Genomic DNA, 18,582 nt, shown 5'->3' on the forward strand with positions numbered 1-18,582 from the left:
ATTCAGTTATTTTGGATGCTATAGTCAAACGATCAGAGCTGGAATGGTGAGGTTTCTATGTTTTTGTTCTTGGTTTTGGTTGCTGTGTGATGTTCTGAAGATCCCAGGGCACCTGTCAGCAACCAATCTTCAGGCACATTCAGAATCCTTGTCTCTAAACAGGAATGTTTGACATTAATGAAATGATTGTGAGAATCTGAAGCCTTTGATCAATATGTACTTTGCCTCCTGGCCAACACCCCTGGCTAAGAGCACCCAGTGAGCTTTGCAGAGCATTATGAAGATGCAGGATGACTTGTGTCACACCAGGTGGAATTCTCTGTAAAGCTCTAGTAATTTCTTCCTTCTGACTAATCCAGAGGGGACAGGGGAAAACAGCTGTATTCTCTATAAGCTGACTGTTGTCTGCTATTGACAGTAGACTGGTGGCTCGCCTTCTCCCAGCGGTGATCCAGTGAGTTGATTTCATTCTTCATGTCATTTCCCCTCAGTGCCCCCAAAGTGAGGGAACAGTTCCTGAAACGCAGCCTTGGAAAACCTCTTTGTTCTTTCCTTCTTACCAGCATTGTGGTCTTCCCTTGTGTCTCTAAGAGTCTAACCAAAGTCTTCTAACACATGCTGAGACTTCTGCCTAACTGCAGTGGCTGAAACAAAGTCTAAACAGTGTAAATAATATGTGTTTTAAATTCCTCAAGAGAGCTTTTATTAGAAAGAGAAAAGGGCTACAGCTCCACGTGCACACACAGACCCAGGCAGGGACGACTAGCACATCTTTTCTGCATGGGCTTCATGGTTTCAGTGAGTTCCCTCAACACCTCCCGCTGACTCCTCTTACATGGAGAAGACAGGGTGAAGTTAGAATTTATTTTCAGAAGGACAAAAATCGATTTTTACATCTATGAAGCCCAATATTCTACTTGGATGCTGGAGAATGAGACCGACCCTCCTAGTAGATAGACACATTATTTTCAAGGAATGTTTCTTAGCAAAAGACAGGGTTTCACTTAAGCTAAAACAGGATCATCTTTCACATTAATGACCTAATAGAACTTAAGTAAATTAACTTGTGAGAAGCCAATCCCTCGCGATGGACTTTTAGCTAAGCCAGCTAGCAGTGTATTTTCTCTATCTGCCTGATAAAGGCCAACACGTTAAGTCAGGAGTGCTCAGTGGGTCTAATAGGATTTCTTTTGTGCCCTGTGCCAACTTCCTTGCTGCCTCAGCAACTCTAAATGTTTTCATCTAAAAAAAAAAAGAAACTTAAATAAGAAAGACAATCCCTCTGTGTTAAGAGCATCATACCTTACCGTATCTTCCTCTTTCCCCCTTCAGAGAGCTTAAATGTGAGGGTCAGGACTCAGGTGTCAACACCACACTCAGTACCAAGCCTTACGTCACTTTGAGCCTGGCACAAGCAATGCAAATGGCACATGATAGAAATCAATGTGATGCCACAGCTAAAAAAGCAAGAAAACGGTCCTGGGAAAAGTGGTCAGATTTGGGGAAGGAAATTTAACAATGTGTTCACAGACGTGAGTCAGGTCTCATTTCCTCTGCAAATGCAGCTTGAGCTGCCGCTGCACTCACTGTCCTATTTAACTCTCCACTATTGAATAGAAGTATGTGAGAAATATGGCTGGGAGAACAATATGATCAGTAGGTCATAGTGAAATAACGTTTCTATGGTTCTGCTAGGTTTTAAGTAAGAGTCTTTCTTAGTGTTAAATTATTTAAGCAATAATTTGTTGAGGGTTTGCTGCAGACAGGGGATCCTGTGTTCAGTGTGTGCGAGCATGTCATGAAAAATGGTGACCCAGCTGGGAGGTTTGGAGGTCCAGGTGATTACTTATTCTTGAATAATAACATTATGTTTGGGTTTTGATACGAAACAAAGTCAGGTGTTACTGTAGGTGCTCTGGAGAACAAGACCATGACAACAACAGTATTTAGACATTATTCTGGGAACTATGTAGGAGGAGCTAGAGTAGAAGATTGTTTCTTCCAAAATGGTATTTCCTTCATCATGGAAGATTAAAAATGGTAGCGATATCTAGCAGGCTATTGAAGGTACACAAAGATGAGGTGGAGAGATCTTGTCAAAAGCAGCTGTAAATTTAAGAAGACTTTTGCCTGGAGATCAGTGAGAACCTTAAACAAAAAATTAAATTAGAATACCAGAGACTGTGAAGGAATGTAAACTAGGAACAGAAAACGGTCGTATAGGGCTGGACACTGGGGCTCACGCCTGTAACCCTGACATGCTTGGGGGCCAAGATGGGTAGATCCCTAAGACTCAGGAGTTCGAGACCAGCTTGAGCAAGAGGGAGACCCTGTATCTACTAAAAATAGAAAAATTAGCCAGGCATCATGGCAGGCTCCTGTAATCCTAGCTACTCGGGAGGCTGAGGCAAGACGATTACTTGAGCCCAAGAGTTTGAGGTTGCTGTGAGCTATGATGCTACGGCGCTCTACTCAGAGACAGAATGAGGAAAAAAAAAAAAAGAAGAAAGAAAAATGTCATCTTACAAGGTTGTTGATGTTTCAGAAAATGTTTATCTTTTATAACTACGTAGTACTGCATTTCCTGTCACCATATGAGAGAGTTGAGCCTACAGAAATCCCCTCTGCATTCAGCGGGAACGTGCACACTCTGACCTGGTGGATGTGACGTGCACAGAGCCCTGTGGTGGACTTGGTCTAGAGGGCAGCCCAGTGACAAAAGCCAGTAGATACTGCACAAAGAACAGCAGGAATGCTGAGAATAGAGCCTCCAACTCCAGCAGGGAGGTCCCAGAAGGCCTCGTGGAGAGAAGGCAGCACACGCTGCAGTGAGAGTTTGAGCAGATGGGGGAGGTGCTGCCCCTCTTCACACTGTGCTTTCCTTTGGCTCAGACAGAATCTGCCACTGGTTCCAGTCCTGCTGTTTCTGCAGACAAGGACAAATATTCTCTTATAAGCCAAGCTCAGTAAAATCAGTTAAAGTTGCATCCCCACATCTTCTATTTACACCCCAAGGTGTTAGACAACCCACCCGTCCTGGACACTGCTACTTCAGCAGCGCCCCCAGTGGCCCTTTCACTGACGTGTTTCCTGTTCTGCCTTCCAGCACATGATCGCAGACACTGTCCGAACCCTGAGACACTGCAGGACTAACCAGTTTGGTGAGTAATCGGAGTCAGGCATGGAATCTAATTTGACTGTACATCGGTACCCACAAACGATGGTCGCAAGACAGGTATTTGGTGGTAACAAAATTAAATAGACAAGAACCAGAGGTGCACACATACGCAGCAGACGCTCTCTTTGTTTTCTTACTGCGTGTTTGGGATGCAAAGAAGGATAACATACGGCAGATTTTTATCCCCTTATGACAGCAAGTACACACTAATCAGAAGTCCCCCCACCCCACTGCTGGCCCCAGGAAGTCTTGCTCTGTTTGCCCATTGGCTCAGAATTACAGTGGGTTTAGCAGGGGCGACCCTGTCCCTTACCTCCTAGCCTGAAGCCTTCCTGGACTAGGACTGTAGTTCAGAAAAGTTCCTCAAGTAGCCTTCCAGAAACTTTCCTCTCCAACAAAAACTTCCTGCCTGGAACTCCCTTTCAGCTGAAAAAGTGTTTTTCTGAGCACTTTTGTAGAATCCCCACTAAGACTAATGCATGTAGGAATATTTGTTTCATTTTATATCTCAGGCATAATTTACACTGTTTAAATGGTTTTATTAGAACATTGCAGGAAGGAAGGAAATCAATTTTATGGAGTTGAAGGAGCTTTCACATGGGCAATGGAATCCTGACAACAGAGCAAGTGTATGAATGAGCACTATTAACCCCGTAGGTGCAGAGCAAAACCCAAGGCTCAGATTCCCTTACTCAGGTGTTTTTCAAACTGAGTCTGCCTGAGTTCCTTACCCAAGCCCTTTTCTTTGCTCTCTGCAGATTCTATAGATAGAAGGGATAATAAGAAAAATAATTGAGCTCAGTCATTATAAATTAAAGGTGACCACTAAGTAAAACTTAGTCTGTTAAGTAGTACATCTTCATTGTAAAACAATCTTTTCAAATCAGTACAGAAGTATCTATGAAGTTCCGCCTCCCAAGGAAAGTACTGCTAACAATTTGGCACACATTCTTAAGAATTTTCTTCTGTCCAGCATTGGTACAAAACCTAATGTTCTAAGTGTTCATATCAATTAATAACATTTTATATGTGCTCATACAGTTTTTCATTAAGTGCACAGGTATGATGTATTATAACTGAAATAGTAATAACATTGTCACGGAGATTTATTCAAATGTACAGCATAATGTTGCTGATGAGATTTATCTCATCCTCCTCTGCTTTCCAAGTATATACTAGGTACGCAGCTAATTCGAGGATAGCGATCTCACTTTCCAAGGGACTCTAGTTTATGTATGCTCCAAGTATGGATGGGAAGGTTATACTGGGTTGGCTGGCCTTCCACCTGCCTTCAATGTCCTAGTCAGCAGGCAATAATTCTTCACGTAGCACTAAGCAAAGGAGAGATTTAAATAACTATCAAGCCAGTTTGTGACCTAATATTTATTTACCAGGTCTTTCAAAATTGGGTTTGGGATTATATTTCTTGAATTCATTCTATCAGTTTATATGGGCGTAGTAAACCAATGCCAGCATTTGAGATAAAACAAGTTAATAGTAATCTAGTCACTTATAAAATGCCATGTTAGTGTCAGCTGTCACAGTTGGGGTCATTCATTTTGCCATATTTTTAAAGCTTGCAGATTAACGATGGAAATTATCTTTGCACTATCATGCTTTCCAAACCAGTGTGTACTAAACAGGAAGCAGTTTCTCAGTGTCTCTTCGAGAAAGCATTCTAGAATAGTACAGCTTTTTGGTCACATCCGAACAGTGTAATGGTAAAAATTTTAACTCCTAGTGCTTTTCCTTGCTGAAACTGAGAAGCCTTATTTCTATTAAACCTTAAAGTTACAAGTCACCCATGACATACCAGTCTTAAATTTTTTCCTCATAAAATGCATTTGTCAAAGAGGAGGGGAAAATGGGTTTTCACCAAGAGAAAAAAAAAGGCTGCAATAAAATTTCCAGCCTCCTGCAGGCCCCTTCCCTCTGCTCAAGCTGAGCCGCAGTGGCTCACCCTGCCTGGCCCATCTGTAATCCATGAAGTGAGGCGATGTGACCTCACCATCACTCACAGTCACATCACCTCACTATAGCACTATGGTCAACCAGCATCCTGGGCCTAGAGTGATTTTGTCTTTTGTTTGTTTTGACTGTGGTACGTGTGCTTGCCCCATTGTCCGTGCTGCCTTATCTCTGGCCCCTTATCAGAGCTGCTAGTACATGGCACGTCCGTGTTCGCACTACACAGAAGCTTCTTGCGGCCCCCCCGTCTCTGCTCTGGATGAGTGGAAAACCTCCGTACCTTATTCCTTTTGGGGTAGACTTTAGTTCATACACAAACTTTCTGAACCTGCTTTGCCTGATAACCACACCTCGGGTCTGTTCTTTGGCACTTGTTCATTTAATTGCTCTGTTAAATTTTTTTCCATAATAGAGGACTCCAAAGTGTCTTTACCACTTAACTTGCGACTACACTCAGTTTCCTTATCTATAGCACAGGATAATATAATACCTAAATAGTATGTAATATCAGGTAATAAATAATTTGAATACCTTGCTAGTCTGAATGCCTGACCTGAGGAATCCAATCTGCACTGAGAAAGCATTTCCATGTTAGGACAAGGACACCTCTTCTGGGATTCTGACTAATGAGAACCTACCTGGTAGATTTACTCCAAGCCTCAGTCTGGGATTTGGCTGGTATTTAGAAAGAGCATTATTGTTCTCCTAAGATTCTCTCGTCTATTTCCTACAAAACAGGGGGTGACCTGTCTCCAAAAGAGCATCAGGAACTGAAGTCCTACGTGAATCATCTGTACATCATTGAGAGCCAGCAGGCCCTGTTCGAGCTCTCACACAGGATCGAGCCCCGCGCGTGAGCCGCCTCACCACCGCAACGCTGCAGCACTTTGAGCTACAGGAATGTGTATGCCAAGCACGTCACTTTCCTGTGAGAAGAGAAGCTGCTGAGTTTTATCAGCGTACCCCAAGACAGTCACAGGAAAGCCAGCCAAAGCGTGTTCAGGAAGCAACGTCAGCCCCCAAAGTGACAGAGAGGCCTCTCCACGCTACTCCCAGAACAAGAAGGCAGAAAGAGCATCGGAAGTATTCTTGAGATGAAGTCTGGTCTCATGATTTCACATTATTGATCCAAACCATTCTCAATTTGACATGTGACAGCATCAAGACAACAAAACATGTCTTAACACATTAACGACCTAATATTTCAGTAAGAGTGTGCATGCAACAAGAAAGGAGATTTACTTTGCCTGGTGTCAGATTTCTCTTACGGGCTCCCAAAGTAGTTCTTTTGAACACCTAAAGATAGTGACGGCATCTCCAGATGTCCAGGGAGAAGGGGAGGTCTCTGTCAGTATGAACTGTGACATCACTGACAGCCACTTGTGTCCTGCGAGTGAATTAGGCCCACAGCTAACACCTGTGCTCCGACTTGCGGATGAGAAACATCTCTGCTAACGCTGCTGTGTGCCACACTTACCAACGTGTGCTCGCAGGTGAAATGAGTTCCTGTGCAGACAATTCGCAGCTATAGGCCAGGTAGACTAAATTGCTTTGCTGTAAGGAAAAATAGTATTAATCTTTAAGAAATTGACTCATGGTTTAATTTCTGGGGATTCACTTTACATTTGTAAGCAGGCTTTTACCTTTTATTGGGCATGACGTGATTTTTTAAAAAGCATAGTGCCTGACACCTTGTAGGCGCTCAGTAACTGCTGACTGAGGTGACTGAGTGTCAGAGCCCTGCATTCTTGTGCCTGACATCCCACGCAGGCTCCTCGCCCACGGTGTGGAAGGCCGGCAGCCATGCAGGGACGCTGAGTGAGGTTTACTGTATGAAGCCCTTCGCACTCCCTACAAAAGCAAGGTAATGAGGTGGTGGTGATTACCAGTCTTTCAGCAAATGGAAAGTGCCCAGAAATACCCAGATGTCTCATTTATGCTGGAGCCTTAGAAGTCCTGCAGTCCACCTACCAGTCAAAGCAGGGAGCCTTTCTGTAATTTGCCTTTTTTTAAATTTCAAAATCTCAGAGCTTCTGAGTCCTTTCTTATTATCCCCATTTTTACCAGTTGGATCTCTCATAGCAAATAAGACTTCTTGCTGTTCTCAAGGCCTGATTAGAGGAGAATTTTCAACCTCCAAACAAACTAAAAGCCTGTGGGTTAAAAAAAATGAAATCCACCCTTGCCCACTAGATACATGCGTCCTGCCACTTTGCCAGCACCGAGGGCCTGCCTCCTGCCGTCAGCACAGTCGCCAGATCTTGGCTGTCATCTCGGAAGGGCCCCATCCGACCTGTTCCCTTTTTGTCCTTTTGTTTCAGCAGCACCTCGTTCATCCTCATTGCCCAGTCGTGCCCAGTATTTTCTGACATATTTATGGCAGTGCCATTTCCTGGGCTCAGGAACCACACAGAGCTTTAGATATTGTTGGGAGGGAGTTTCTGGGAGGACTTTCGCAGAGACCCAGTCTTGCCCAGCACATAAAACTTCAGTCCTGAACATTTATGGGGTTTTGTAGGAAGGCCCCATGTAGGGCTGGTCTGCTCAGAGAATTGCTTCGTGCTGCTGGTAATGGAATGAGACACACACACCACCCCTCACCCCTCACCCAGCCCCAGAGGAGACCAGGGCCATCAGAACCAGAGAGTGTAGACGTCCCTCACGCCAGTCACACACGCCCTGCCCTCAGCAATCCCTGAGGACGGCATGGGCTTTCAGCACATCTTTTTCCTAGTCTAGGGACTAGAGTTTGGCTAGTCTACCTATGTAAGGTCATTTTGACATCAGTTCTTTGTTTTCTAAGTTAATTTTTATTTACATTAGCTCTACATTGTTCCAAGGAGAGCATTACTATTAGGAGACTTATTTGTGAAGAACTAATTCAAGACAGTGCATGCTGCTTAGACCCCAAGTCAGACATGTACAATTGGCCAAATGAAGCTACACAAACATTGTATTAAATGCATTTGTGTGGTGTATTCAGAGCATCTTGCGTGGCATGGAGGGAAACAGGCAGGGGAGAAAGTGGTGCTTGCCACCATGTCCTCCTGCATGGTCATATTGCCCTCATGGTAGCAAAGAGAAGACGTGATTTGGTTTAGATTTGCTTTTCCATCCTTGTCTTCTGAATGTCTGAAACTTCTGAGTCTTTCTGAAATTGAATAACCATCTCCAGAGATTTCCCAGGCAGTAACTCTCAAATTTCAGAAGCTTTCAAGAGCCTTAAATCTGGAATTAGGGAATTGAAGGCAAAATTGTGAGAACGAGATTTTGCTCCACAAGAACTCTTTCTAAGGAATCTGAGCTGTCTGACTATGACCAGGCCACAGCAGGACTTACATGCTTCCCGTCACTGGGATGGGCCCTGTTTCCTCTGCATGTTCTCCAAGGCCACTGAGAATGGTTTTGTCCTGGCTAGAAGGGTGGACAGGACGATGTCTCAGCTCTTCTCCAGATCTCTTTTGTATTTTTATGGTTGCATAAAATCTCCATTCACTCTGAAAATCTTGTATAATCTGCTTGTGTAAAAACCTTGTGTAATCTACAGCAGATGATGCAGGGTCACTTCTAAGTGGTTCCTCTTTGTTACAGCACAACTCTCAGTCCTGTAGGTCTTTGGATTCATCAGCTTTCCAGCAAACCAGCCCTGCGTTGGTGTTAGCACAGGACAGCAGAATGCCGGTTCTGTAGGTAAAACCACAACCTTTCCACCTTTTTTTAAACTTTGAAATACACATTTGCAGATGTTCCACAGACTATGGTATTTTAAATTCACTCTTTGTTATAACCTGTACAATTGCCAAATGGTTACAGTGATAAATAGCATGACTTACATTCATTTTTCTTTTAGTAAAATTAATTATGTTTAGAATAAATTCATTTTCCTAAACCAATACCCACAGGCAGAGAGTGCAGAGTGTACAGCAAGTTTAGAAGCATGAGGAAGAAGTAAATGCCCACACCTTCAGGCTGCCGGTTAAGGTGTTGCATGAACGAGAGGTGCCCATCATGACTTCATGTCCCCAAAGGTGGGCTTTCCCTTCTGCCCACACAGCAGCCCTGCAGTGCAGTTCCACCCAGCAAGAACATGGCAGACTCAGGACACAGTGTCTCTAAAGTGCACATCCAATCTAAGCTACTCAGAAACTGGGGGAAACAAAACAACAAAAAAAAAGAAAAGAAAAGAAAAAACATTAAAATAGGGGAGATCAGGTCCATTGCATTTGTCCAACACAGGATTTCTTTTAAATGTTTCAGAGATATGTCCTTAAAATTTCAGCCTGCTTCTTAGCAAGCGGGCCAGTTTTGCTTAAAACTGGTAGGTGAAAAAAAGTTTTTAAAAATTGCCAAAAAGATGAATATGTACTACTGTATAAAGCAAAGCTGTATATACTAAACTTTTTTTAGCAGAGTACTATTTATTTGCATAGTCTATTTATTGTATTTGTATTACACTGTTATTAAATACTGGGATGAAATCATTGACCTGGAAGCAAGGAATCTTGCCTTTTAATATATCATTAATTAGGACTGCTGTGATGTTGTCAGCTTGCGTTAACAATTAGAAGATAGAAAACCCGCAATCAGGGTATCTACCTAATTTCTCAGGGACTACACTTTGTAGTTTTCCACCATTATAAGAGCTGGTAAATATGAAACATTTGTTGAATTACCAGAATTGCCATCAACAGTGTTTCCTTTCCCATATTTCTTGCTTTCTGTCTGTATATATTACTGTGCTATTATCAAAGCTAGTAAGCAATAATTTATATGTAAAAATGGCCAAGCAATATAAGGATAAAACTTATATAAGTAACCATTACCTGACCTTGTATTTTCAAAGTGTTTTTTTTTTTTAACTGCTTTTCCAAATATAAACTCTCTTAAAGATACTGCTCACGCCTTGCAGTTTCTTGCTTTCTCTGTGACGTTTGGGGGTGAAATAGCCTGTGTACCGGGCAGTGTTTGATGGCCAAGTGTTGGACTCTAAAGTCACTTGTTCACCAAAGGAGCTGCAAGGAAGTGACAAGGTTCTCAGGCAGCCTGTCTCCTGCCATTGGGTTATTGTATGTTGGAAGTGGCGTCAGTTCTCATAGGTAGAGATTTGGGTAACTTGACAATCGCTGTCATTGCCTCACCCCACAGTAGTAGGGTCAGCAGTTATCACAGCTCCTTAGCCTTGTGGATGGAGGGGTAAGTGAGTGATGAGGGCATTCCAAGGTAGGGGATGACTGACTGTATAAACACTAGCATAAACTATGTTCATGTTCAGAGTCTTGTCTGTCTCTGTATAAGCAGGAGATTTGCGCATCAGCTTCATCAAGGTCAAGCTTAGCTTTTGGCATGTAGGAGTATTACATGTCTAACTATGTGGCACTCAGGACTGGCTATAGGCCTTGCTTTTTCCTACAGAAAATGGGGAAACCTAACCCATGAGGCTTGTGTGTGGAAGCTTTACGAGGCAGCCTGGGCCACGTCTGCTCTGCTAGGACATCTGCACTGCTCCAGGTGAAGGTGTCTGTCAGTCTGGTCTTAGAACAAAGGCAACAGAGCAGAGATCCAGCCTGTCAAGGATATGTAACTGGAATGAGAAAACTTCATTGTCCCTCAGAGCCACTGAGATTTGGGAGGGGTTTGTTACTTGGCAGAATTTAGCCTCCTCTGACTAATACACTCTCCCAGAGAACACTTGATAAATTGCCCTTTCCCTCTGTCCACATCTGGGCAGCAGCAGTGGCTATCTATAGCACCTAGGGATGAAGCCAGCTGTTGTCACACACCCAATGGAAAAAGCTTGTCTTTATATGGGGAAAGGTAAAGAAGATCCAAAGACTGTTTTCTCGGGCTCTTATTCATTTCCTAGGACATGGCGCTGTGTGAGACAAGGAGAAATGGGAAGAAAGCGTGCAGGCCGTCACCTGAGACACCACAGGCAGCAGAGAGAGCAGCAACTCTGACCTTTCTTGCTTTTGTCCTGGTCTCCAAATCACTTCCTCCAGGGAGACGGACCCCGCAGGGTGCTCCTGAAGTGTGGAGCAAGGCAGGAGAGGAAGGGAGAAGGGACGGGCTGGGCTCCAGATTGGGAAGGGGATGGGAGAAGGAAGGGCACCGCCTTTGCTACGGAGATGATGGGATTTTCTTCAGTTACAAGTGGGAAAGCCCGTATTGAATAGGCTCAAGTGAGCTCAGAAACCTGTTCTTGCTCAAATTAGCAAACCTTAAAGTGAGACTTCAGGTCCTAGTTCTGGCCTTGGTGTGGTAGCTGCAGAAGCTTACTTCAGGGCCTGAAGCCCCACATCAGCTCCCTGTTCTTTGAGATCTTCGGGATCCTTCACGAGAACGTGTGCATTTGCTTTCCATTCACTACTTAAACAAGTGAGATTCTAAAGCTTTAGACTTGTTAGTGTTGGTTAGTGAAGCATCCCAGTTACTGCAGGGAGCAGGAATTTCTCTTAAAGAAGCAGCAGTTCTCTTTCCCAGCGCTTAAGGGGCAGGGTGGACCTAGGGAAACGTGGAGGACCCTGCTAGGGCATGGCTCCTAGGGGACGCACGCTGAGGTTCCTGCCCGTCCCCCCCGCCCCCCGCCCCCCGCCAGACTCAGAGCCGGGCCAGCTGTAGCTCTGTGGTAACTTGGCGCTGGGGGGACTCGGCCTATGTTTTGGCCCTCCTGTGTGGCTCCTACTTACACACCCCTTCCTAGGGTTGGGAATCTTCCAAGGGCTGGGTTGGAGTTCCTTGTGGTTAGCTTTATGGGCATTTCTGCCCCGAAGTCACTTCACTCCTCACCAGGCATTCCCATTGTAAGCTCTGCTGCCACCTGTGATTCTATTGTTCTGGCCCTGGCCTGGAAGAAGGAACTTCCAGATTCTCCTCACAGGACACTTACAGTCCAGGGTAAACCTGGCCAGTGGAAGGTGAGGAGTAATACTCTCCCCTGTCTAACCATACCACGTTCCCAGCCATTTCCCACCACACTATGCTGAAGATCTCTATGGGCCTAGAAATTTTCCCCTAAAGCAGATTCCCCAGTCCCTCTGGTGTTTCCTACACTCCTGGGTTGTCAGTGGAAGCAGGAGGGTGTGGACACCAAGCCCTCCTGATTGGATTTTTCTTCTCCCAGGAAGACCCTGTGTAGCCTCCTGACATGCTACCATGGGAAGTGACTTTGAGTCCTCTTGAGAAGGCCTCCTTCCTGCTCACAGACATTTAAAGGTTCCCAAGTTGTCTGCATGTGAAAAAAGTCTGAAATTTCTAGTTAGAACCTGAGTGAAAATCCCTGCAGTAGTTACCCTGTTCTGGGAGTCCTGACCGAAAAAACACAAACAAATAACAAAGCAGATTGAAGTCTCAGAGGCAATTAGCCTGCCCGGGAGGCCTGAGGCTGTGGCAAGATCTTTCCCAAGTTCTGAGGCCACAGTGGCTCTGATGTCCCCTAACTCCATTCCTCAGGGAGAGCCTCAGATGGTGAGTGATGCTGCCCTCCCACCAAGTGCAGCCCGTGGAAACCGTCTTGACCCCTCGCGTCGGCCAGCCCTCTGCTCATGAAGTTCTCCACCCTCTGCCCTTTGTCCTGCTCCCCCTGCAGCTGTGCAGGGTCCCTTGTCCATCACCACAGTTACTACAGTGAACTTCCATATAATCCCCAATATAATATCCATGCTGCCATCAAAAAATTGTTCTTAAAATGCAAATATCACATTTCTCCCCAGCTCAACATCCTCTAATAGCGGCTCTTTGGCTGTTCTACTAAACTTTCAGTACATACAAATTCTTCCTGTGCTGATCTCTTCTTACCTGTCCAAGGCCAAAGAAATCATGCGGATGCCCCTAAGAAATCTCCCCTTGAAACTGATACTCTAAATGTGGTGATACATTGATTCCTACTAACTAAAATGCCTGTTGAAAAATCACCTCCACCAACTATTTACTAAGTAATACATGTGAGATTTACTTGCTATTTTCAAAGTGTTAAATCTTAAAGCCAGACTGATGAGGATGAATATATAGCTCTGTGTGTGAGTGTTGGTCCTGACTGCAGGGGTCCAGGCCTCCAGAACTGCCTGGATAACAAGTCCTTTCCCACTGGAGATGTGCAAACAAGCATGGTTTCGAGGGCAATCCAATAGTACTCAGGCATCTCAAAGATCCTTCCAGCCCATGGCTATTAAGAAAGCTGGGACAAATCTGTGCTTGCTAGAACTAAATGGTTTTTTGGCAGGTTTTTTTTTTTTTTTAAGTGACTTGGCTAACGTAGGGAATCAGAACTGTTCGTGTTCCTTTGTGTTCAATTGACCTGGGCTAGGCCTCCGAAGCTGGAAGGGAAAAGGCCGTGGGAGGATGCCGGAAAGGAACACCTCGCCCCTTCCCTGTCCTGCGCCCCTTGCTGACTCCACAGTCCTACCAGGAATGAATGTCTGCAATATAGAAGCAAAAAATCCCCTGGAGTCAACACATCAGGGCCTGCTTCCAAGTGCCAAACCGCCTACCGCCTCCCTGACAGTGGGTGCTGTCCCCACTCTGACCCTGGCTCCCCGCAGCCTGCTACCAAGCTGCCTCATCACCAGGCCCTTCTCCTCCCGCCCAGTGCCCAGAGCGCCTTCTCTACTGCCAGACAGGATCGTGCCACTCCCAAGCCTTCCTGACACTGGGCCCCCATCACTCATCTGAATTCCTACAGTAGGTCCCACCGTTACTCTTTGGGGGTTGGTGAACCACCTTCCCGTTATCAAGAGCTGGAAGAACTGGTGAGAGTTACTGCTGGCTCTTGGCTGCTGTTTCTGCATCTCATAAAATGGGTATTCAAACGCTACCTACTTCACAAGGTTGGGTAAGAAACAAAATACAAAAATGTGTGTAAAGTGCTTAACACAGTGCCTAGAGCGCCCACGACATAATTAGTGATAATTGGTTATTATTACCATTAACACAAGGTGCATGCCATTACTTATACATGGCTGTGGGCAAGTCACTTAATTTCTCTTATCCTCATTCGCTTCTATTCAAGCAAAATAATGGTAACATCTTAGTCACAAGGCAGTTTGGAGAATAAAATAGACAATGCACATGAGTGTCCTTTGTATGTGCTAAAGTGATAAACTGGAGAGATTTCCTTTAGGAATCCCTGTGTGCCTGGACCACACTGGATAAAGCAATGGCTCCCCCTGTGCTGGCTGATTTTCGTACATATCTGAACAAAGATGCCTGCATGTAGCCACCAAATTGGGGTAATAGTAATGTTGGAATCAATGTTATTATTAACATAGTCTAATTAGCCCACGGGCCTGTTTGCCCACAACTTCTCTGAGTACTCAGTGGAGCTCTCAGGGCAGTGCTGTTGTGTGGCCCTATCCCCTTCCTCTCCGTGGTGCCCCTCTGCTTGGACTTCAGGCTAGGAACCCCCAAGCAGCAGCTCCCGTACGAGCCTTGGGCTTCTGCTCAGCACCATGGAAGGATCACCATTTCTGCCAAGATCCTGAGGAGGCCAGGCTGTTCCCTGTACTCCAGTGGTGTCCTCTGTGGTTGGGGAAAATCTCCAGTTTCATTTAGAGTTCATCCTGCAAGCATGCATGGCTGAAGCTGCGCTCTAAGCCCTGGGCTGAGATGGAGTCCCCTTTCTCCTTTATAAGAGAGAAAAGCAGGAATGGCCCTTGTCTGGTCTTTTTCTTCTTTAAGTCAGCCAATAACTAACTCCTCCTCCCATTTCTATCTGCGTGGGGCTCATCTCCTTCATCTTATACTCACGCGTTGACCGTCTCTGTGCCAGACACTCTTCTAGGTGATGGGAGAGCAACCATAAACACAACAAAGCTCCTTGCCTTCGTGGATTTTGATCCATGGAAGAGATAGGCCATAAATAAGGCAAATAAGTAAAACGTAGAGTAGCACACTAGGTGGTTTTTCTGAAGAGAGAAAAAGCTAACTCAAGGAAGGGGGTTCGGGACTGCCAGGAAGGATGGGTGAAATTTTAAATAGGATGACCAAGAAAGGGCTTTGTTATGGGATGAAGTGTGTCCCCCCCCCAAAAAAAATATTTGAAATCCTAACCCCAGCACCTTAGCATATGACTTTTTTTTTGAGATTGAGTCATTACAGAGATAATTAAGTTAAAGTGGGATTGTTCGGGTAGGCCCCAATCCAATGTGGTAGCAGCTCTGGAGATAGACACCTGTGGGGAGAACAGCCTTGAGAGTGTGAAGGCAGCATTGCAGGCCCAGGCGGGACAGAACCTGGAGCGCGTCCTTCCCCCCAGCCCTTGGACGAAACCACCCCTGCCAGTATCTTGACTTCTAGTCCCCAGAATTGGGAAATGGTCAGTTTCTGTTGTTTGAGCCACTCTGTTTGTGCTGTTTTGTTAGAGCAGGCCTGGGAACCTGCTATAGCTTTTCTTAGAAGACCTGAGGAAGTGAGGGGACTTCCATGCTAATATCTGGGGGAAAAGCATCTGGGCAGAGGGAACAGCAAGTGCCAAAGTGCCAAGCACGCACAGCCCAGAGATTAAGGACCAACAAAGAGCCTGGTGTGTCTGCAGCCAGTCAGGAAGGGAGAGAAGCAGAAGAGGCCAGAAATAACTGGGCCAGGTCATGTGGAGCCTGGATGGTTACTGTAAGTCAGGGGAGAAGCCATTAGAAGGTTTCAAGCAGAGATTGACCGTCAATCGCCATCCATTTTAGGGATTTCTCTAGGGTCAAAGTTACTCTATGAGCTGGAATGTGTGCAGAGTGAGTACATTTTTGTTGACTTAGTCTAAATAATGATGTTTCAAACCTCCAGCTCCAAGCTCCAAGCATTCCCAAAACAGCCATGTGGAATGACTTCAAAGCACAGAAGTTCTTCAAGTTCAACTCCCTTAGGTGGCAAGTCGTCTCACTGCAGGTGCAGGCTGCTGAGGCTCTGGGCACTCTCCCTCTAACAAGCACACTTTCAACTTGGACTTCACAGACTCGTTAGGGTTTCCCTCCCATAAGAAATATCAGAAATATGAGTCACAATTCTGTCATTACAGATTCTGGAAGCATCAGCCAGCCAAGATGAAATACAATGTGCCTGGAAGACAGACATGTAAAAATAGGTCCTCAAAGTGTTCCCAGACACCCAATGCCTGTATTACATTGCGCAGATAGATAAACTTTCACCTTAACAGGAAAAAATTTTGAGACAATCCCTTTGGGTTACCGTTTTTTGTCATCAAAAGAATCCTGGGAGCAAGGAATTTTTATCTGCCAAGCTCTCAGCACCACATACAATGCACATTTGTTGCTTAATCAATAGTTGTTGACTGAATATAGCCTTTGCTGCTATCCTGACCAAAATGTGAGACACTGGCGACATCTGGTGGGCACATGGTGACACCGGGCACAGTGTAAACAGATTCGTGTTGTTGAGGACCTGGTGGTTAAATCAAATGGCACAGGGCGCTGCTGGAAGCCTGTGTCAGTCAGAGTGATGGGAAGAACTTTGCTGCTCTGCCTCACTGGGACAAGGTCCAGGGTGTTATTGTTTTGCACGTTTACAATATCATGTGGTCTTTTACTTTTTTAAATATAGAAATCAAAGATATAGAAAAGGAGCTGAGCTAGAAAGCTGAACTTACAACAGGTCGAGCAGGCCCTGTAATCTGCTGGCTCCTAAAGGGATGAGGAGATGAAGGGCCAGGACAGACTGGACAGCAAGGCTTCACCTCCTCCTCCCGCCACTGGCCCTCAGAGAAAGAGGAGATGCCCAAACGTGACTTAACTGGGTGCACCCTGCATCCTTCTCCAGCCTACCTCTGGCTACTGCTCCCTGCCCCTACCGCACACCGCAGAGGACACGTTCATAGCCACCTAAAACACCCAGTACTCCCCTCCAGGCCTCTGAGCATCAAGCAGGACAAGGGGCTGCCTTCTTTCTGAGGGACTGCAGGCTGTATTGACACGAAGCTCTCAGTGCAGTGAGATGGCTTCCCTGCTAGATCACCGTCAGCTCCTGACTCAAGTACCCGCTCCGCACACCCCGGGTCTTGGCACCCCCAGGAATCCTGCCATGGCCCCCTGGACTGCACTGGATGTCCCTCACCACCACCAAGTGCCTCCAAGCTGGCTTCCCCTCTCCAACTAAGTCACAGCAACCTAGGTGTCCTCTCAGGCAGCTGGCTGTCTGTTTTACCAGTGATTTGTCACTGTTCATCACAGAACCAGCCATCTGGTTGGTTCCTGTGTGGGTGCTGGAAGAGCTGTGTTTTTGGTCACAGACCCAGGTAAAGGACAGAGTTTGCTACCTGGAGATGCTATGGAGAGTGAGCCGGAAACTCAGCAGCATTGTCACCATCACAGCCAAGCTGTGGGTCCCCAAGAGAGTGACCATCCCATGGACCTGTCTCCTCCCAGTGTTCTGGGGTCAGCCTGTCCCAAGGACTGGTAATGATTTCAGCATATTCTTGAGCACTTATTGGTAAGATGAATCCAAGTTCATTTTCCCAGAGCAGGTTCCTTGTGAACCATGCTGGAGGTCTGTGTCAGTGGCAGTCAGTCTAGAAGGCCTGGGACCACCATTAATTAGTCCATTCTCCATGAGGCTCTGAAGCTGTGTCTGCAGGTGGGAGGAGACAGGGCAGGACACTAGCTAAGCTGTCTAAGTGGCAGGGGTGCTGAGAATCTAATCCTCTGCTCCGCTTCCCCTGTCCACCCACCCTGACAATCCCAAAGGCTAATCACTCTGGCTGCTCACGGGCCCATCAGGGCCATGGATCTCCCCAGTTCTCACAACCAGGACTGACCAACCTGCTTCCCCAGCCATTTAGACACATCTGGAATGTGCCCAGGTGTGGCCCCAGCAGACCAGCCTGAGCCTTCAAGGAGCAAGGGATGGGGGAGGGGAAATGCAAAGATCAAGATGGAACCAGACTAGGCTTTGTTCCCACCCTCCTCCTCCCTTCTATCCCGTGAAAGAGCCCGATGGCAGATCCAGAGGAAAAATCCTCAGCGCTCCACCCTTCAGTCCCTTGTATGGCCCCATTCTGTGCCCTTTTTGTTCTTTGGCTTGGGTGGAGTTTATCGCCACACTTTGCTGGAAAGGTCAAGGCCACGACCCTGGGATCAGCCCCTGGCACTGAAGGAGCCCAACTTTTCCACTGTGCATTAAAATGCCCATTGCCCTCAGCCAAGCTTCCCCTCGGAATCAAATAGGTCACTAAGAACTAAAGACAAAGCACAAACAGGGCCTGGAAGCCAAGTGCTGTGATAGAAATGGAGATAAATAGGCATTTCAGAGCCAAAGCGGGCGGGCAGGGGGTGTAGCGCTTTGTCCCTTCTCCCGCGAGCAGTGCCTGGCCACTTTGTCTCCAGTGCTTCCATTTTGGAAATTGTTTTGGCCCCAAAGCTTGACTGTTACGGGGTGTGCTGGGGGTAGGGAAGATGGATAGCACCTTTATGGAAAGGTGCCTTGTGAATGACAAATGT

General features: G+C 46.0%; 1 protein-coding gene across 4 annotated transcripts in view; it reads left to right on the forward strand.

Moving 5' to 3' along the window:
- Positions 1-10,040, forward strand: part of RAPGEF5 (Rap guanine nucleotide exchange factor 5) — a 271,113-nt gene extending 261,073 nt beyond the window's left edge. For all 4 annotated transcript variants that reach the window (XM_053609433.1, XM_053609434.1, XM_053609435.1 and 1 more), the window contains 2 exons: positions 3,107-3,161; positions 5,885-10,040. In XM_053609433.1, the coding sequence (XP_053465408.1) occupies positions 3,107-3,161; positions 5,885-6,003 (174 nt within the window). In that variant the 3' untranslated portion in view covers positions 6,004-10,040. The remainder of the gene's footprint in view (positions 1-3,106; positions 3,162-5,884) is intronic.
- Positions 10,041-18,582: the final 8,542 nt, after the last annotated feature.

This window comes from Nycticebus coucang, chromosome 11, assembly GCF_027406575.1.
Source record: "Nycticebus coucang isolate mNycCou1 chromosome 11, mNycCou1.pri, whole genome shotgun sequence".
In the NCBI taxonomy this organism is placed as follows: domain Eukaryota; kingdom Metazoa; phylum Chordata; class Mammalia; order Primates; family Lorisidae; genus Nycticebus; species Nycticebus coucang.